This window comes from Amphiprion ocellaris, chromosome 16 (genome assembly GCF_022539595.1).
Source record: "Amphiprion ocellaris isolate individual 3 ecotype Okinawa chromosome 16, ASM2253959v1, whole genome shotgun sequence".
Classification (NCBI taxonomy): Eukaryota; Metazoa; Chordata; class Actinopteri; family Pomacentridae; genus Amphiprion; species Amphiprion ocellaris.
Genome location: NC_072781.1, coordinates 10,319,865 through 10,340,927, shown reverse-complemented (window position 1 = coordinate 10,340,927; position 21,063 = coordinate 10,319,865). Strand labels below are relative to the sequence as shown.

The following is a 21,063-nucleotide window of genomic DNA, read 5'->3' as shown; positions in this document are numbered from 1 at the left end:
GCATTACTCATCAGAGCATATTCTTCTCACAGCAGATATCCGTTTAATTAAACATGACCCGAGGGGAATCACCATGCACCGCTGACTCCTCTGCAGACCAGTCCAGCCTCTCAGGTGAAGCAGGAGAAAACTGGCCCCATGTACTCTATGGAGATGAATGTGAAGGCGACTCGTGGATTATATCAACTTCTTTAACTCACAGAAATACTATCCTGGGATAAGAACATTGGAATTCCAGTCATGGGGAACTACTTTTTGCCATCTTTTGTAAATGTAGTGTGTTTTTTCACCTTTGTGGCTTCAGCTTAACTTTGACTTTTTGTATGTTTTTCCATTTTATGAAGCTTTATTTGTGGTCTGAAACTGATTTCAGTGGAGCTAAGGGATGCTACCAAAAGCTTTTTAAGTTTCCTGCAGCAGTGGAGACTCTGGACCAGCAGGTTCTCCATCATACTTGTCCCTCACCGCTGTTCCCCAAATCCCAATTAGCATGCCTCCGTCCTGACAGCCGACCCCAGATATCCTCCTGCCTGGATGATTGAGGGAAGAGTTTCCAGGCACATAGCATGGCTCACTCCTTTCAGCCCCCTGCCTGGAGGGAGATGACGAATGGAGGCGGGCACCCCCACTTCAACAACGGAGGCCACCACGGGGGTTCCCACAGCACCACGCGCTACATGCTGAAGAAACACCAGCGCCACAGACGCAGGTCGTCCTCGCCGATGGGCAGGGTCATTCTCATCAATGCTCCTGTTGATGGTGAGCTCCGGAGCCTTAACGGTCCTCTGTTACCATGGTAACATATACTGTGGCCACGGCAGCAGACGCAGGGTCAGGACAGTCATTCAGTCATTAGTCCAAGTTTAGCTCAGTTCAGAGGAAATCAATATACAGGGTGGGCCATAACTTTCCACACATAGGAAAAATAAACCTTTTATGTTGGACAACCATTTTTATTTATGTAATGTGCTCTATATGATTACCATTGTTTCAAAAACACATATTAATATGTATTTTCCACTGTTGATGAACTTGCGGTAGCACAGTTGAAGTTATGCTTGTTATGGTGTTTGTGATACGTTCCTTGAGATGATTTATGTCTCATATCTTCACCTGATACACCATGGCCTTCAAGTGCCCCCAAAGATAGCATCAAATGCATCTTCTAGGGTATCTGAAGCATAAAAAAATATACATTATACATTTTCCTATGTATGTAAACTTATGGCCCAAAATCTGTGTGCTTACTTAATAACAACACTAATTCTTGCCCCAAGCACCTTTAGGTACCCAACTGGTAGGTTTGTCCCAGTATCATGGAGATCTTGCCACAGTCTGTCTCAGCGTCTCCTGTCTCTTCATGTGATAGCAGACTGACTCCATGATGATGAGATCAGAACTCTGTGGGGCCCCACCATCTGTTGCAGGACTCGCTGTTCTTCTACGAGCCGTATTTTCTTGTTATCGTCACAGTCCCTGTCGATAGTTGGCTGTCACACTGTGCAGACATTTACGGCGAGTACATGTCAGTGTGTTCTGTGTGTTTGCAGGAGGGGACGACAGCGAAGACATTCACACGGTGACAGTAGATAAGAGTCCAGATGGGCGTCTGGGCTTCAGTGTCCGCGGGGGCTCTGAACATGGGCTCGGCATATTTGTCAGCAAGGTGGAGGACGACAGCTCTGCAGGTTAGGAAGGAGTGTGCGTGAGCTTTATCAGTTTAAGCGAGTGGGTTAGTCGCTGTGATGGCAAGCTTATTTTTCAGTGTGCTTACATGTGGTCCTCTGTTTACGTGGCATTTAGCTCTTGTTTATCATGCCGAGTTCCACCTGTGTCTGCAGCGCAGGCTGGGCTGACTGTGGGCGATAAGCTGGTGGAGGTGAACGGGGTCAGCCTGGAGAGCATCACCATGAGCAGCGCTGTGAAGGTCCTGACAGGCAACAACAGGCTGAGGATGGTGGTGAGGCGGGTGGGCAAGATCCCCGGCATCCGCTACTCCAAGGAGAAGACCACATGGTGAGGCCGATCACATACAGCTACCAAAATCACATTCTACATCTACACTTAAATATTTACCAGCTACGGTTAATTTAACAACTTTACCTTAACCTAACCCCGACTGAATGTATGACTAAATACAGTTAGCTGGATATATTATTATGTCAAGTAAAGACTACAATCTTATCACTACCACCACTGACCTTTGCATGGCTCCTGCTTTGTGTAATCTTGTCACTTGACTGTAGCCCACACTGGTTATCTTTCTTTTGGGATATACTGTATCTTGGTTTCATGTGGCAGCAGTGGATGGATTACTGCTCTGACCTTTATGGCTATTTGATTAACCAATACTGACAGGCAGGAGTTCAGTGGAGGAGAAGAAAGTGGCGTATGTGATTGTTGTCATGAATGCATATCTGTGCTCTTCCATGTGTGTGTTTGTGTAGGGTGGACCTGATTCATCGGCGGATGGTGGTGGAGGAAAACGGTCGTACGCCATCAGAGGCCAGTTCAGACAGCGCTCTACGCAGGATCGTGCATCTCTTCACCACATCAGATGACTACTGTCTGGGCTTCAACATCAGAGGAGGCAAAGAGTTTGGACTGGGAATTTATGTCTCTAAGTACGAACAAAAGAAATCATGACAAACTAACTTATTTGATTCTTGTTAACTAATTTGGCAGGGTGGTGCAGTATAAGGCTAAACCTTTAGTGCTGAAGCATCCCTGAGCTAGAAAGAGGTAGGGGTACCGCAATAATTAAAAATCACAGAATAACCTCATTTGCAGCTCTGTGTATTAGATCAAAGCAACTGGGCTTCAGCTAAATGATTGAGTAGTCTGCTTGTGCTGCAACATTAAACGCAACAGACACAACTAATAATGAACGAGACAAAAAAATAAATCCAATAAATGCAAAATGCAACAAAACGCTTCATATCAGAATGAAATGCTGAGTAGAAAATAAAATTAAAGGGTCGGTTAATCAAAGAAGTCAGGTGTAACGCATGCTGAGTGTACAGTTTGCTCAGTCATACTTTTGTTAAACTGCTAACCTTGTTTGTGACTTCTGTGTGTGTGTCTCTTTATACATCTTCTGTTCAGGTTGGATCCAGGAGGGCTTGCAGAGCAGCATGGCATCAAAATGGGCGATCAAATCCTCGCGGCCAATGGGGTGAGCTTTGATGACATCACTCACAGTAATGCAGTCGAGGTCCTGAAGAGCCACACTCACGTCATGTTGACCATCAGGGTGAGAGACACTTTAACAGATAAACTGGAAATCAAATGTAAAGTTGCACTAATCAACAGTTTTTATATTAATAAGACAGCTCTACAGGGGGTTTTGGTCTCTTTAAGGTCATTTTTAAAGAGTTTTGGTTGACTCAAAACCACTCTCATCAAGTGTATAATCAGCCAAAAAGTTGTGCTACATCATCTGTACACTAGCTGCCCAGCATCACACAGCAAACACACAGAATATGTGCAGCTAAAGAACCATACATTTCCCCCAGCAGCTGGAGAACAAAAACAAGCAAAAAGGAGCATAAATATCGGCTTCTATCCATCCTATTAGCAAAAACAATCCTTCAAATAAATGCTGATGCTGCTCAGTGTCTGTTTGTTATAGAAATGAGCAACATTAGTTATGTGGCTAAACTATAATGTGGTAATACACAATAGCAGTATAGTTCATACATCTTGTCGCCCTCCTGAAAATCAGTCACTGCACGTTAAAATCCGATTTCAGAAGCGTCTTCCTTTAGTCCCTTGTGCATCCATGGTGTAGTGTTAAGCATTTCCTCAGGTTTAAATGTAACAATTGATTGGAGCTTGAAGTGCTGACACAATAATAAATGTTAGCATGTTAAACAACACCAGCTCCTCTCACTGAGCCTGCACAGCAGAGCAGACAGCTGGCTTACAGCCCTTGAATTCCTTATGTGTGTCTTTGTATGCATGCATGTGTGCAAGACCGCGGCACTTAACCTGTGTCATTTCTAGATAAAGGACATGTGTGTGTGTATGTGTGTTGTGCAGTGTGTTTGAGTGTGCGTATGTGCTCTCTCTTAGCTCCCTGACATTGCTGCATGCTCATTTTACTCCTCTGATCTCAGGTTCCACGTGTGAAAAACAGCCAGGGACGACGTTCATTATTCAAAGGCAGTCTGGGATCAGGTTATAATCAACAGAAAGCCTAATTTTATGCCTTCCTTCTGACCTGTATTAGACCCATTTACGGATCAGAGACAGACATAGTGGATCAAGGATTAATTTTAAGTCACTAAACTCCCTCACATCACGGTACCTAAGGCTTTTTCGGAAATAAACCTTGAGTGCCTTCTCGTTGACCTTAAGCCGTGTATTGATGAGACAATCCCTTAAAGTAGACTGGAGAGGCTATTGTACACTGATCTTGATGGAACATGGCTACTTCCTCTGAAAAAACATTTCCTCCGGCAATGTTTTACGAACCTTATAAACCATGACACCACTTTTTAGATGCCTGTCTCTGACAGACAAATAACTGCTTGTGACTTAAATGGAGAGTCCACCACCGATCCTGACTTACTGTTCACTTAAACATTTCAGTGCTTGTTGCAGAAATCTCCATTATTTGGTTCAGTAATGGTGCTCTGAGGATGAATCCTAAAGACTTTCCTGATTTCCTGGCCTCTATGACAAGCTTTATATTTATTGTTTTGTGTGAAATATCTTAACAATTAGTGAATGGACTGCCATGAAATGCGATATAGACACTCACGTTCCTTTCAGGATAATTATAATAACTTTGGTGATCCATAAGTTTTCATTTAGCAGCATCATCACACATAAAATACCTGAAAAAATAAAAACATTACAGTCCACCTCAGCTGAACTTTGTGTTTTGTGCAAATGAGCTGATGCTAAAGTTAACATTCTATTTGACATCCACATTTTAACATGTGAACATGTTTACATTTATCAAGCAAAGCCTCGCATAGCTGGTTGCAACTAATGACTGTGAAAACAATGTGGGTATCTGTGCCTCACAAGTAGGAAAAACTGCAATAATAAAAACATACAGGAGAAGAAATGTCTTAAAGCTTGAATTTTCTTGCCAATGATAAAGGAAACATAAGAGATTCTACTTTTTAAGCACCCAGTTTCCTAGTATGGTCATTTTGCTTGTTTCGTGTTCCTGATGATTTTTTTTCCCTCTCACTTCAACAGGAGGCTGGAAGATACCCTGCATACAAGGAGATGGTGGCAGAATATGGCTGGCTGGACAAATGTATGTTGATCATCAAGTGTGTTTATCACAAAATACAATTTCACAAGACCCAGATAGGAAGAGCTTTTAAGAGACAAAGACAAGAACAGTACAGTGAGAAGAGTTGCACTCACAAGATCTGGTGATTTTGAATTTAACATTCTCCTTTCTGTTTGCAAAGCCACATGTTGGATTGTACTTGGAAACCTTTACAGAAACATGTGGAGCACGAACCACATGTAGCCTGCTTGTACTTAAACCCTGTCATTCAATTTTGTAACAAGGCTTAAACCTTGTTTTTCTGTTTGATACAAGTATTTCAGAACACAGACTACTCAAAGGCAGTCCAGTCTTCTGGAACAGACACATCTGAGTTAATTCTTAGTTTTATTAGAACAACAAAAAAGAAACAGAAAAACTCCTGGTTCATGTTCTGTCATTCAAAGGCAGGATTATCAGGGTATGAGGGCAGTCGGGTTTCATCCAAAGCTGGCTGTTTAAAAATCAAGCTTCCTGTGCAAAATGTATTCAGTATAACCTTTTGTGTATGTGTGTTTGAGCCCACATAGAGCAGCTTGAAAGTTTCATAAGCTGTTGCACTTTCACAGTAATATTTTAAACAATCTCCATACTTGTATTTCTACAGTAGCCAATGGGGGCCCTGCACCATCCTCTCAGGGTTCAGACTCCAACTCCTCCGCCTCCTCGTTGTCCTCCAGCACCCCTCTCAGCTCCCTCAGTGGTCTCTCCCAGGTCCTTTTCCCTCCTATCTTTGGCTCTGAGATGGTGGACGTCGCCATCTCCACAGAGGACCGTTCCCGACGTCCAAGCGGTGCTGAGCGAACTGCTGACACGGCCATACAGACTGACCCCCAAGTTCCAAACTACTGGGACCGCCCTTCGTCTAACGGCTCGCACCCCGACATGCTGGTCACCACAGAAACCAGCAGGACTGTAGGTGCAACAATGCTGCTGAAAGACACCGTCATACGTGGGAAAGGGGAAGGGCCGAGGGAGACGGGAGCAGCAAAGGAAGGAGGACGCGGACGAGTGAGGACGCTGTCAGTCGGGGAGCAGGAAGTAGAGAAACACTCGCCTAAGACGGCAGCGCTGATGGCCCTGAGCAGACCACGGAAGCCAATCAGACGTTCCCAGAGCCACATCACTGCGTCAGGTGAGCTCTGCAGGCTCAGTGTAGATGTAAGTTTGATCTATAAACTTAGTTTGTCCAACAGAGAACACTGGCAAGTTTGTTTCTCAGCCGCAAAATGTAAAGAAGATACCTTGGCCACCTTTGTTTAGAAAAAAACTAATTTTAGTGCCTATGTAGAAATAAGATTAAGAGTCTACAGCACAGCAAACCAAGTAGCTCTATGAGGATTTAATGCTTATTGCAAAGAAAAACAGTTCTCAGGTTGTTTCGTGCGGATTTGCCACAGCAAAGGGTGCATTTTGAGTAGAAGGTGGAAAATGCACAATTTAAAATGTGTTCCAAATAGGATCCTGTGTTGGTCAACTTTCCACCTATCATCACAACTTGCTTATTCAAAAGTAGTGGTGATCTATAGGATTGTAATACCTAGTTCTATTTCCAATCTGAACAGTTGCTAGCCAGAAGAAAAATTTGCTTTAAAGTGTTCATATACTCTCTCAGATACTCGTTCATGAAGGTATGGCATTAAAGATGACGTAGGCAGAAAGGTCAATTTAAGGTCACTTGAGAGATTTTACATCATATTTAGGGTTGGGAACAATACTATAAGGAATTATTTTTCCCTGAACAATTAGAGCCAAACTAAATATAGTATATGTTTGACACTGGTTGTCCGTTCTGCTCACTTGAACATGACCGATGTTTTCATCAGCTCAAAGTGGCACTAAACAGACAGCACAGATGAGGCTGATAGTAAATGATAAATGAAGAGTGAGAGGATCACTGAAGAAGATCACAGCAACCATGACTGTGCAGATATTCATACCAAGCCACACAGTTTGATGAATATAGAATCCCTCTCTGGTCAGTCTCTTTTGTCTTTACCTGAATGTATTCAGTCTGGGCCCAGGAAAAAGACTCCATATCAGAAACAGTATAAAATCTGCTACTCCTCCCTCCTACCAGCTTGTTATAACAAACAGCAATGAGGACAAGGTCACAGTTGTCTTTTCTCTTTGAAAAAACAAATTCCAGTAAGAACAGTTTACAGTGAAACAACAACATTCCCCTCTGGACAGTCTGAATCTTCTTCCAAGGTTGTAATGATAGCTTAACAATTCAAAAATACATCTCAGTGATTTCTACCACAGTTGTTTTAAAGATATTTCAGTCTGGAAAGTGTTGGAGTAATACCTCTACTCCCGAAACCGGCCTCAAAGACCCATTCAGGCTATACTCTCATCCCTCCATCACTGCAGGATGTAAACAAGAACCTCCAGCTTCCACGTGGCTGATTTAAGCTCAAAAAAGAATTTATCCATAAGCAAAAAGTTGACACAGACTCATGATTAATCTCTGCCCTTTACTCTCAGTTGTTGTACCTGAGAGAAATGAATAAGAACAAGCATATGGAGAAATATCCATCCAATTCTTGGCGGGGCTGTTGAGTTATTAGCCTTCCCTTTTCAATTTATCCGGCTCACTCATACCTGGCCAGGCCTCGGGGCAATGCCTGGGGCTGATTGGACATTTGTTATGTAAGCTGAGGCACTTCCCTGTAGTGCTCTCAATAGATGGGGGTGTGTTCAGGTTGCTGTAGCTGCAATTCATCAGTACTACTGTGTTACTTTCCACAGTGGCAGATTTACTGCAGAGAACAGAGGAGCTGACTGGAAGAGAAATGAACAGTCTGTGCTCATAGCGGAGAGTGTGTATCACCCAAGTGTTATTGGCTAACAGTTAAGCATGGAGCAGCACAAAGGCTAATGAATTATGTTTTCAACACCACGCACAGATAACTGCACGAAAGGTGACACGAGGTTTAGTGAAGCTTTTCTAATTTAATTACTTATTTGTGTTCATTTACATAATTTAGCAGGTGAAGGTCTGTGCCGGCTGTTAAATTCTGTTATATTAAATAGCAGCTGGTTGGAAAAATGTCTCTGCATTGGCCACATACTGTATGAGACAATTTTGTTATGTTTTTTTTTCCCCCACCTTTAGAGGACAGACAGAAGAAGAAGAAGCAACAGAGTAAGAAGAGCTCAGCAGAGGGTAAAACCAGCCTGCAGCGCTCTAAAACCTTTGTCAACTTGTTTTTTAAGAAAGACCGTAAAGAGAAGAGCCGCTCTAAGTCACCGTCTCGCCACGCTGACAAAGGTGAGAACAGTCACAGGATGTTTTTTTTTGTCTTTCAGATTCTGCATTCAGCCAAGTAATGAATATGGTTAGGGGTGAATTAGCATTTTGTTTCATTGGAGAATTGTAACAAAGTCTATCACACTCATTTCTAGGGGTTCATAAGTTTACATCAGTCATGGACATTAGTGGTACAACTGACATGGATGTGGGATTATTCAGCTTTTGCACAGCTCTGCTACAAAGATTTAGGCACATACCGCTTGAACCTTCCTGACTAAATAAATGATAGCTTTATAGCATGTGAATTAATTTACCTAGTTTTCAAAAAAGGTAAGAGTGTAACAGCACAGATTCATTCTCATTCATTCTGTCAGGAAAGATGGTTTGTTGTTGTTTGGTAGAAAAACCCAAAACACAAACGTAATGTCTCATGAACAACAACAACAAAAGTCATCGGATTATATTTTAATCTGTGAGCTAATTTTCTGCAAAATGTAATTAATTTCTCTTCAGTTGCATTGCAGGAAGACAGCATTTTTTGCAGCAGATTTTCTTCATAGATTAATCAGTCAAAGTAAAAGTTCTTCAATTGTAATGTAATGCAAGTAGTATAAGGAGGCATGCTCTTTTCTGACAAATGTTTCATCACTTGAGCAGTATTTGTGGTGTCCTATAGGCACTATAAGTACACACCTGACTAACTAACCACACGCTTCTCACAAACTCATGGCACTGTCATTGGCACATGCTCCAAAAATAACCTTTGTAGCAAATACTTCATGCCAATGGAAGCTATTTCATGCCATCTGTACATTCTCCTGTTAGCATATTATTTCTGTCGTCGCCTTAATTCCTCAGATAAGGAGCGAGGTCGTCCGTTCCAGCTGCTGACCTCCCCGAGGGAGTCCCGCGCCGGCAGCCCACTGCCCCGACTGGAGACCCTGCAGCACGTGGAGGACATGGCAAAGAAGCTGCTCAGCCAGGATGAAGTGGCTGCTGTGATGAGACACTGTCAGCGGGTGAGTTCATGATGAGACACTAATATCTCTAACACCTCAGAGATGCTCTCGTCTGTGTGCTTCTCAGCTGGACTCTTTGTAGTTTTAAGTGTGTGGTATTGTTCTCTGTGTTTTCAGTATCCTCTAGTGATAGATGTGTCTGGTAGCAGCTGTGACAAAAGATGGATTCGGCCTGTCATTTATGGTTAGGATCAAATAACAGCCATCCTGACCCTTTAGTGTTTCTCAGCCCATCTTAGAATCCTTCTTCTTGGCAAGCCTTTTGCTTCTTGAATCTACTTAGAGCACAGTGTGACTTACCTGTTAATACAGTAATTAAACACCTACAACTGAACACAGGAGTGTAAGGATGTTCCTGGATCAGTGAATATTTAATGTACATGTAAGATATCAGAAGACAACTCAACTACCAATCATGGAAATGCACTGTTGTTTGGATCACATCCTGACTTTTAGTCTCAAACAAAAAAACTGGATCCTACATGTCCCATAATGCACCTAGTCAGTGTCTTTTATCAAACTGCTTCAGCCTTGTGCTATAAATGCACATTTCTTTCAAATATCACGCTCTCTGTTTGCAGCACAGGTTTCTATTAAAAGTCTAGATGAGCTGTTGAAAGAGTAAACTGACCTTCATGTGTAAAATCGGTGATCTGTCTATTTAGACAGCTACTCTTAGTGTTCTTCTCCTCTAATTGGTGTACAAATCAAATCTTTCCAACAGTTTCTGTCTGACAATGTGATTGAGGATTTAGTGCGTCCACTTCTGGCAATCCTGGACAGGCCAGAGAAACTGCTGCTCGTCAGAGAAATAAGGTGAGATACAAAGAGTGTAATACTGTTTTATATACAGTATATACACTGCCCGGCCAAAAAAAAAAAGCCACACATTCTAATGTTTTGTTCGACTGCCTTTAGCTTTGAGTGTTTGCTGTGGCATCGTTTCGATAAACTTCTGCAATGTCACAGCATTTATTTCTGTCCAGAGATGCATTAATTTTTCACCAAGATCTTGTATTGATGATGGGAGAGTCGGACTGGTGTGCAAAGTCTTCTCTAGTACATCTCAAAGATTCTCAATTCGGCTGAGGTCTGGACTCTGTGGAGGCCAATCCATGCATGAAAATGACGTCTCATGCTTCCTGATCCACTCATTCACAATGTGAGCCCCATCAATCCTGGCATCGTCATCTTAAAACATGCCCATGTACATCAGGGAAGTAAACTCCATTGATGGAAAGACCTGGTCATTCAGTATATTCAGGTAGTCAGCTGACTTCATTCTTTGGGAACATAACATTGCTGAACCTGACCAACCCCAGATCATAACCCTAAACCCCCACAGACTTGTAGGCACTAACCATTATGAGTGCATCACTTCATCCACCTCTCTTCTTACCCTGATGCACCCATCACTTTGGAACAAGGTAAATCTGGACTCATCAGACCACATGACCGACCACATTTGTTCTCTAAGACAGGGGTGGCCAACCAGTCAGAGGCTAAGAGCCACATCATACACATGGGCACACATGAACTGCCCCCATCCCTCACTCTCTTGCTCTCTCTTACACAGAGACTTCTGCTCAGCCAGATTTACTGTAAATGTCACACATCAACATGATAATGACAAAAATTGAGTCCCACAGAACTAAGACCACAGGCCAGTCATTTTCAACAGTGATCACTGTGTGCACCATCTCACAAACAAACTCAGTTCAATGTTCAGTTCATGTCTACAAACAAAAATATAATCATTTACAACTGCATTTTTTCTCTTACCACGCATGTTGCTTAGTGGGACTTCTGGCATTCCTTGCCCTCAACAATCCTTTTCAAATCTGGTTTATAATCAGCTGTTACGGCCTGAAGAAGAGGATGAAAAAAAGCACGCTCACAATATGCAATGCTTCCTCGGCAGCTCCAGTCCGAATTTATTACAAGGAATAAACATATATACAAAGAAAAATCTCTTAACATGAATATTCAAATAACAAGTTCATAAACAATACATAAATCCTAAAACATATAAAACACAGTCCCAAACGGCAACATACCACTGTCGTCCATGTGACGCGTACGTGCTGGTCGCGGCTACGAAGCACTTTTAGCTAGCTAGACAGACAGCTCATTCAAACCTTTTGTCTCTATAATCCGCAAAATAATGCTCCGAAACACACACGCAATTAACATAGTACATTAACACAATTCATATAAACACCCTGAAAACTATATTTCATGGAAATCATACCTGAAGAAGAGGATGAAAAAGAGCACGCTCACAATACCCAATGCTTCCTCGGCAGCTCCAGTCCGAATGAAGCATAGCGGTGGAGAGCTCCCCCTTCCGGCTTGCGCAGGCATGAGCAATCAATCATGACCATAAGTCCGAACAAGTGGATCACAGATCCTGACAATTTCTCAACCCACAGATCTTTAACATTCTTTAACAGTTCTTTAAGCTTTTACCATTTTTAACAACAACACATTTAACAGTTTTAACAACATATTTAACATTTTCTGAAGTCTTTTTAACCCATATGAGAGGAATATTTTAACCTCTTGTACAAGATCCTAGTCAGTTGGTATAACTGTCTCTTTGCCTATTCATACTATCACATACATTCAAGTTGTTATAGCTGTCTTGGTGTTTATTCATGACTATCACATTGCCAACTGATTATAATCCAATTTATAAACCCAAAGCAATTCCTTTCCGTGTGTCTGTCAGAACAGATCGATGCTTTGATTTCACATGTTTCAGGGTAGAAAAAACAGACCCGCAGACGTATGTTGACCCAAACATTGACAGTATCTTCGGCGCAGCCCGTTTGACATTTGGGTACTTTTCCATTGGCACACTTTTCCAGATGGTCCAATGGTCCCTTCAGTCAAAGCAGGTTTCAGTTGGTCCGCTTTACAAAGATCGATCATGTCCAACTCAGCCTCAGCCTTATCTGTGACCAGCGGGGTTTTCAAACAGCCCATCTCTGCAATAAACGGGTCCACGAGGAACGTAATCTGTGGCCTTTTCAGTTGAAGATCACGGAACCGGGTCACACAGCTGTCGTGCAGGTTTTCAACCAGTGTTGCATATCTGGCTGTTTGCTTATTCAGGACAGCGATGGTGACTTGCCCACTGGCTATTAGCAGAGTGGGAAAATGAGTTAAATCTCTCTTTTGAATATGCGTCTTGAACAGCTTCAATTTGTTGACAAACGCAAACACCCTTTGCACTAGGTCAGGCAGTATTTTTGACTTACCCTGCAGGGTCAGGTTCAGTCTGTCCAAGTGACACAGCATGTCGACCAAAAAAGCCAGATCCATAATCCACTTGATATCTGAGAGCTCGGGATAGTGATTGTCCTTCTCTTCCATGAACAGTTTCACGGCATCCAAAAGCTCAAAGAAGCGAGAAAGCACCTTGCCTTTTGACAGCTACCTCACAGCGCAGTGCAGCGGCAGGTCACCTGGAAGCCCCTGGTCCAGCTCAGCCATGAGATTGTTGAATTTTCTGTGGTTAAGCGCATGTGTGCGGATGTAGTTGACGATTTCCATCACAGGCTTCACAACGTTGTCTAAATTCAATGATTTAGACACAAGTTGCTCCATGTGGATGATGCAGTGGAAATTCCAAAACTCTGGAAAAGTTTGGTCAGCTTTGCACAGCCCCACAAGCCCGTCCACAGATCCGATCATGGCTGGTGCTCTATCCGTACTGGCAGATTTGCTTTCACAAATGCAGCCATCATTGTTTCTTTCACATCTATGCCACGGGTTCTGTCTTTTAATGGCACAATATCAAGGAGTTCTTCTTTGATCACACAGTCTTTTGACACAGATCACACAAATATTGCCAGCTGAGGGTTTTCTTGTATGTAAAATACTCACAGGCTTGAAGGTTGGAGTGCAACTGTGATTCAATAGCCATGTTAATGTCCGATATTCTGTGTTCAACCGTGTGGCGGGACAGTTGGATGTCTGATACCATATTTTTTAGTTTGTCGTTTTCAGGAGACAAGACAACAATGTCACTGAGGGATGTTTTAATGAACTCCCCTTCATTGTACGGCTTTTTAGCCCGTGCAATGTTCCAAGCAAGTTTACACGATGCCAGGCAGTGTATATGTACATACTGAGTGTTTAAATTTGCACGTGAATAAATTCGACTGACTTTCTATCCTCTGCAGAATGCTGATACCTACTTCTGAGTTGGGCCGCTTTGACAGCATGGTCATGCCTTTTGAGCTGGAGGCCTACGATGTTCTCAAGAGTCGCTCTAGTAAGCAGAAGCATGCACCTAAAATCACTTTTCAGATTTTTCTTTTCATCCCCTCAGCTTAATGTAAATACACAATGTCTCATCTGAATTACAGAATAAAAAAAGAGTAAGAAATATAGAAGGAAAAGCAGATGACAAAAAGTACACTACTTCATGGAAAATCTGTGGCATCTTCAGTCAATTGTTTCTTTTCAGTACGATCTCCAGCTCTGCGATCCCCTCGCAGTGGAACTCCTCGCCGTCACCTCATCACCCCAATCCCAGGTACGACTTCCTCTCACCCTTTCTCTCCCTTGACCTCACCTCTTCTAACTCTCTCTCTGTCTGGTTGATGGCTTTTCTCTTCCACAGGGATATGAGATACATAGAGACATAAACTTCTCACCTTTTGTCTCTACTTTTCCTACCTTGTGTCACTTCTTTCCTGCCTCATCTCATTTATATGGCATCAAATTAAAACACCTGCATACACACAGTCTATATCCTGTCCCTGGCAGACTGTTCACAAGTGCCAACACACAACCTCATATAAAGCAGTCTTACACACACACACACACAGCAGCAGCATGCAGAAAATATCTAAGGTTTCCTGTCCCTGCGCTGAAGCAGAGGCTTGTGTTACATCTCTGTGGCCCACAGAAAGGACTGAGGCGTGCTGCACTGGCAAGTGACACTTCAACAATGCAAAGATGCTTTGAGCATTTACCTCATTCAAGAGTCATTGAGACACAATCAATACCGTCTCACTTCAGCCTGACTGCTGCCATCTCACTTTCTAAGGTCACAGGTCAGGGGTTAAAGGGTCAACATTATAAAAGCAGAAGGAAGCTGACAGGCGGCATCAAGGCGTCAGTTCTCTGTATCTTGGTTCTTATCTGTGCTTCAGGCCAGTAGCTCGAGGTTGTACTGGTTCCTGCTCACATAACACACCCAAAGCTTTGAAAAAGTTGGAGGTTGAGTTGCATTGTGGGTAATGTAGTTGCCAGTTGCAGGGTTTGACAAGGAGGAAGAACACAAGGAATAAAACTCTATCACTCCATCTATTGGAGTACTCTTCATGTCACTATGGCTGCTACACTCCAGCAACTTCAACTGTTCAATAAAATTAATAACCCTGATGCACCAGGACCACATCATCCCTCCTATAAACTTATTATCAGTTTTATTTTTACACTGTAGTTTTTTTTTTAATACTTTCCTCATACTCTATTTTATTGTAAATACCAACAATATTGCACCTTTTTTGTAAATACCAGCATGCGAGTTGCACTTCAATTGGGTGATCTATCTATCTATCTATCTATCTATCTATCTATCTATCTATCTATCTATCTATCTATCTATCTATCTATCTATCTATCTATCTATCTATCTATCTATCTATCTATCTATCTATCTATCTATCTATCTATCTATCTATCTATCTATCTATCTATCTATCTATCTATCTATCTATCTATCTATCCTCATGTGAATTAAACTTTACTGTCTACTACCAGCAGGATTAAAAGTCAGCTTGCTGTTTTTATATTTGTCCAGACTACAGGGGTGGATTCCACCTCCAGCCGGTCCACGACACACTGCGGGAGCGTCAGCTGTTTGAAGAGTTGGAGAGCCTTCGTTTGTCCGGCCAGCAGTCAGGCCACCTGCCACCATCTCGTGCCTTCACCCCTCTGCTGGACGTGCCTGTAGACAGCTACGCCTCCTCCACTGTTCGCTCCCGTTCCCCGAGCCCCTCGCCCATTCACAGCTTCCTCCTCCCTGAATCGTCACACGGCACCCATCGTGGGCGCCAGCCTCATCGCTCCCCAAACAGGAGAGAGAACGGGGAGTCACGTTATGACAGTGTCTCCCTGCTGTCCGTGTCTGACCGAGGAGATGTTTTTCCTGAACGAGGAAGGTCACCTGTGAGGAACGGCCCCAGCAGAGGGAGGCGGGAGGGGAGTCCTGACAGCATGGATGGCAGACTGAGCAGGCAGGAGGGCTACACGGAGGTCAGCGTACAAGTTCCTTCACAGCGGAGAGGCAGAACTCCTCTGGCGGATGTATTTGATCCCCAGAGAGAGAGGAGCCCATCCACAAGTAGAGGGAGCAGTCAACGTGTAAATGGACAAGCACTAAATGGTCATGGAGTGAAAAGAAGGCCAACTCTACCACCTGAGGAGTATGAAATCACTACTTTGACTATCTCCAAGGCCAAGCAGTCACTAGGTAAATACAATACAAAAAACTTTCATATTTTACATTTTCATTTAACAATTTATTACAGGAATTTCTTATTGACAGAATGTAAAATTGACTAATCTGTTAGTTAAATATACTTGCGTAGACTACAGGCTGCTGAATGACTGTCCATTACACCACCAGTAGAGGTCAGGGCACCACAAACCAAAAGTATTTGAAAGAGTTAAATACTTTAATGTTTAAGCTGAAAAGGACCAAAGGGATGACATACATTGTAAAACTAGTTAGAATACAGGAGTCTGGTTCTGTCAAGCAATGCCTTAGTTTATTATTTTTTAATTCTCTGTGTGTTTACAGGTATTAGTATCTCTGGAGGTATGGAGTCCAAGGTCCAGCCCATGATAAAGATTGAGAAAATCTTCCCAGGAGGAGCTGCATCTACAAATGAGGCTTTAAAGGTGGGCGTATATAAGACCACAATATTTTACCAAATGGGTTTGGTTAAATGGAAAAAAATGGAATATTCAGATTTTTAGTTTTGAAGTCTAAGCAAAAGGTAGCAAACTTAACATAGCCAGACTTTTCTGCTGTAAATATTAAGAATGAACTTTATAACACCCGGATTTTAAAGTGTGTCAGAGGTTCATCCGGTCTTAGTGAATTGTAAGTATCAGTCAGAACTGTGTCCTGTAGTTATGAGCTGTTGCTGCTATTAGTAAGCATGTCCATGACAGAGAGGCTGAAGGTGTGCAATGAGGAGTGGAGAGATGAGTGGAGAGCCATCTCAAGTAGCCCATCACCTCCATTATTGATGAGGTACACCGTTGCTGTTCTGCTAATGTATTGGTAATATATTGCCTGCGCAGTAACTTAACATTCGGTGGTAATCTTGGTCTGGTTCCGTTAAACACACGTGATCCACAGAGACACATCACATTTAACCACAGGATGATGTTTGACACATTACAGTCAAACATACAGTGGTCAAACAACAGATTAAAGACAACTGAAACAAAGTGTGTGTGTGTTAAGTCAAGGTTGAAAGTGTCTGAAACAGAACATATGCAGCACCTACAATAATAGGTTACCAATCTGTACATGTGGGACCATTTGCAATTTGTGTTTCCTAACTGCAGGCTATCAATTGACTACTCAGGTCTAATGACTGATTAGAGTGTCAAACATCAGGGGGATCCGGTATCACCTCAGTATTTCTAATTTGAAGAGCTTCCCTCTGATGGTCCCTCAGTGCATACAGACAGCTGCACTCTCATTTACAGAAACACCACATGCTGACACATGCTATCCACCCAGTCTTGGAACAAGAAGAATATGAAGACAAAAATGTCAGGAATGGCAAAGATGTGTAAAAACCAGCACGTGACAAAGAGAGACAGACTAGAAGTATACAGCTGTGTTTGCAGCTCTGTGAGGTTGCACATTGTAAAAGTGATGCTTTGAAAAAGATCAGCATTAGTATGCTAATACACCAGTGTACCACAACATTAAAACCACCTGCCCGATATTATGTAGATTCGCCTTGTGCCGCCAAAGCAACTAATTGAGCATCCTGCGGTTTCTGGCACCAGGACAGTGGCAAAGATCCTTTTGACTTCTTAGGGTTTCCTGTTTTGGATGTGCTCTGGCAGATGTGGCTAGGAAAATACTTTGAGGATGTAGTTATGTTTTTAGTCCAATACTGAAGTTTGAACAAATTTAAGATTAGACCAGAACTTCACAGGGATCACCAAAGTAATCACAGTTCATCTTGAGGAAAACATGCATGTCTATATGATATTTCATGACAATACACCCAATAGTTGTTGAGACATTTTATCAAAGACCACAAATGTCAACCTCATGGTGGCGCTAGAGAAAAAGTCAGGGGATCACCAAAGTCAACAACATTTTTCTTCTAGGGTCCATGAATGACTGTACCAAATATCATTATAATCTATCTAATAACTGTAGATATCTCAGTCAGGACCAAAGTGGTGGATTGAAACAAGATACCAACCCCTTTCTTTTGCCACCTAACATGATTAAAAACAGAAGTTGTTGGTTGGAAGGCTCAGATACAGATGTATGGCCACCCGCCAGCACCCCAGTGCTATCTATTGTCTCTACCTCACACCTCACAACGAGGCATGTCAGCTGGAACATATCAGCTCCAAGGCTCAGTGCTATCTCCCCACTACTCTGCAGGAGGAAGCAGGAGCAGGGCAGCTCGGTATTAACATGCATCCTGTCTCCCTAGAATAACACGACTGAAGAATGTTGTTTTGTGTGTGTGTGTGTGTGTGTGTGTGTATATATATCTGTGTGTTCACGTGTGCATACTTTCCTGTTCAGCAGACCGCTGCCTTTAACAGCGGAAGTCTGGACACGAGTCACGTCTAAGAGAGCCTCGTAAAACAGTCGAATTTATATCTGCAAAACTGCAGACACTCCTGTCAGCTGAGCATCATCATTAGGGTGTAAAAGTTTACATATATAAGAACTATGATGGTACATTTTTAAACACTTGACAAAAAATTATATTGGAGTTTCAACAAACATTTTAAGGACAGGCACATCAAAACTTGAGAGAAACAACTGCCAGTTTGTCTAGATACAATCAAAGGTAAACTACAGTATATGTTTTAAGCAGATTTACTTCTAATTTTAACATGAGATGGACTATTGAAATTTATTTTATAATAAATAATACAGAGAGCCAATATGTCTACTCTCTTTAGCCAAATATTGTAGCTGAATTTATTTGACCACAGATCCTTCCATGCAAGCAGTAATTTTTACAAGCCATGTTATTTTTGGACCATGATGTCCATTGGCTAGAAAAGAGGGGACCTCATGAATGCGCTCCATAAATGGTCGTAAAGAGGATGGGGCAGATTAGGTTGTGATCTATTTAATTCAGATAAATTACTTTTCGAAAATGAAAAAGCACTTTATAATCTCCTCTTTGGTTAAATGGATCTAAATCTTTTGATACTGTTTGCACAGAAGGCTATAAGGTTATTGGTGGACACCAGACTGTCTGGTGAGCTACAAGAAAACCTGTCAGACAAACAGGGCAGCACTGATCTAACTGCTTCCTATATGAGGCACATATGTTTGGAGCACAATAAAAAGGACAGGTGGGTGCAGAATGGAGGAGAATATAATCTATTTGTGTCTAATGACTGGAAAGGAAAAGGGAAAGAAAAAAAAGATGTGATTGGTGGAGATACAACAATGGCCGTCGGCCTTTGTGTGTTGCTAACCTTCACTGAGGTTGAACACATTAGGCAGGTGCATCCTCAGCAAACGCTCATGACATCAGGGGAAGTTCCTCTCCTCAGGGCTCCAAAGATTTGCCACTCTGTGCTCGCATCCTGCAGGAAACAGCAGGCAAATGGTCCAAACTGTGTGCGTGTGGTTGTCTCAGTGTATGTTCTTTCCTCAATAACCTTGTGCTGAAGGGGAAACTTTATATGTGCACTAGTGACAGCCTTCTGTGTGAATATATTAAAGTAATAGGAGAGCCCCAATTCTCTGTGGCATAAATTACATCCTCACTAAGGGACACAATCACAGCAGATTTATGGAAACTGTCTATATGGTGCTTTTGAAAAAGACAGGCTGCTACAGAAAAGGAAATAAAGAGAAGGTGAAAAGCATACAAAGATATAAATAATCATGAAATACCAACACTTTGTTGTTTCCTGTGTTTTTTCATGCTGAACTTATCCTTTTATGTGTGTTTGAATTTGCAGGCAGGATATGAGCTGCTCTCCGTGGACGGGGAAAGTCTGCAGGGAGCAACTCATCAGTACGCCGTGGATGTAATTCGCCGTTCCTTCAGCAACAAGGCCAAAGACCCCATGGTTTTTGTGGTCAAGGTCCCTAAGGTGCCCACCAGCCCCAGGAGACCTGCTGACTAAACTTTGTGTGCCTCACAGCCAGACTGCTGCTGGAGCATGAAGGACAACAAAACCTGCAGCTCCCATGGGACTGAATAAAGTACAGGATTCACCTCCAGAAGAGGAAACTTTGGACGGGTAAAGCTCCCGTAACAGTAGAGAGGATCAAGGGCAAGAGTTTTGACAAGACATATGAGGAAATATGTCAGAAACAAAGGTTGGGACTGGCTTTTACAACTGATTCACCAGCATATTTATCAAAACAAAGATTGTTATAAATATTTTTTGCTATGTAATGTAAGCCCAAATGTTACAAGTGTATGACTTTTCTAACATTCTTAGTGTTTTTAGCAAACATTTTACTAAATGCATACGTTGCACATCAACTCCACTTAAAGTAATTAATGCATTGTTTTCTAAAAGGTGTTTTATGCTGAGAATATGTGATTCGTGAACTCGTCCTTGGTTGAATTGTGCCACCGTTCAACGTGTGGCAACCCTGTCGTGACCTCCCATTGTGGAGCCAGTGGTCTGCACTTTTCACTTGGAGCATCTCAGTCCAGCAGCCCTGCAGGCCTGCCAGAGGGAGATTACCCCGGCTTGTGTTATGAGATTTATAGATTTATACCCAGATTAAACCCCTGTATTATGTCAAAACTGATAGTTTGGGTTTAGAGGATGTCTGGGGGGGATTATTCCAAATTGCTGCTCAGTATTTTTGTGCTGTATTTTACTGGCACAAGTGCTTGTGCTCTGGAGCCATCCGCCACTTTAGAGGCTTAATTACACCATGCTGTGGATGGAGCTTATGCAGACATGTGGAGGAGCTGGAAAAACATGTCAATGAGAAATGCAGGACGTGGAGGCCGGTGGCACATTTTAAATCAAAGCGGGGGATAGAGGAGATATGGGCAGGAGAATGTAGTGTGCATAGTGCCTTACTTTTGCAGACAGCCAGCAGGGGAAAATATATAAAAATGTTATTTAAACTTGGTTTTAATAAGCCGTAGAAAAACTCAAGGTGAAAGGTTTTTATTCTGGCATGCTATTAAATGTTAAAAACAAACCTGAGTGTGTGTGTGTGTGTGCCTTTGAGTCATTACAAAATACATCTGATAATGGAC

The 21,063-nt window shown here is 42.4% G+C and overlaps 1 protein-coding gene and 1 long non-coding RNA gene across 3 annotated transcripts; one reads left to right on the top strand and one right to left on the bottom strand.

The window, feature by feature from the left end:
- Nucleotides 1-566: 566 nt before the first annotated feature.
- On the top strand, nt 567-20,999 carry pdzd7a (PDZ domain containing 7a). Of its 2 annotated transcripts, none has more exons than XM_023263950.3 (15): nt 567-759; nt 1,551-1,688; nt 1,842-2,016; nt 2,448-2,624; nt 3,106-3,253; nt 5,215-5,275; nt 5,901-6,428; nt 8,412-8,567; nt 9,408-9,568; nt 10,293-10,384; nt 13,759-13,850; nt 14,046-14,114; nt 15,390-16,061; nt 16,392-16,492; nt 19,793-20,999. In XM_023263950.3, the coding sequence occupies exons 1-15, from the start codon at nt 567-569 to the stop codon at nt 19,958-19,960; spliced, it is 2,931 nt and encodes a 976-aa protein (XP_023119718.1). In that variant the 3' UTR covers nt 19,961-20,999. The 2 variants fall into 2 exon arrangements, with proteins under 2 accessions (XP_023119718.1, XP_035801164.1); XM_035945271.2 differs by having other exon boundaries at nt 622-759; nt 1,847-2,016.
- On the bottom strand, nt 723-3,185 carry LOC118469863 (uncharacterized). The gene is made up of 3 exons (XR_008604341.1): nt 3,057-3,185; nt 1,775-2,620; nt 723-1,682 (listed from the first exon to the last, which is right to left on the bottom strand). It is a non-coding gene; the product is annotated as an uncharacterized LOC118469863 (long non-coding RNA).
- Nucleotides 21,000-21,063: the final 64 nt, after the last annotated feature.

What these genes read in the sequence shown, in the direction of transcription:
- pdzd7a (XM_023263950.3), top strand. Translation starts at nt 567, where the DNA reads ATGGCTCACTCCTTTCAGCCCCCTGCCTGGAGGGAGATGACGAATGGA. An exon ending in TCCAAGGAGAAGACCACATG is followed by an intron (nt 2,017 to 2,447) that starts GTGAGGCCGATC and finishes GTGTTTGTGTAG; the next exon opens with GGTGGACCTGATTCATCGGC. An exon ending in GAGCCACATCACTGCGTCAG is followed by an intron (nt 6,429 to 8,411) that starts GTGAGCTCTGCA and finishes CCCCACCTTTAG; the next exon opens with AGGACAGACAGAAGAAGAAG.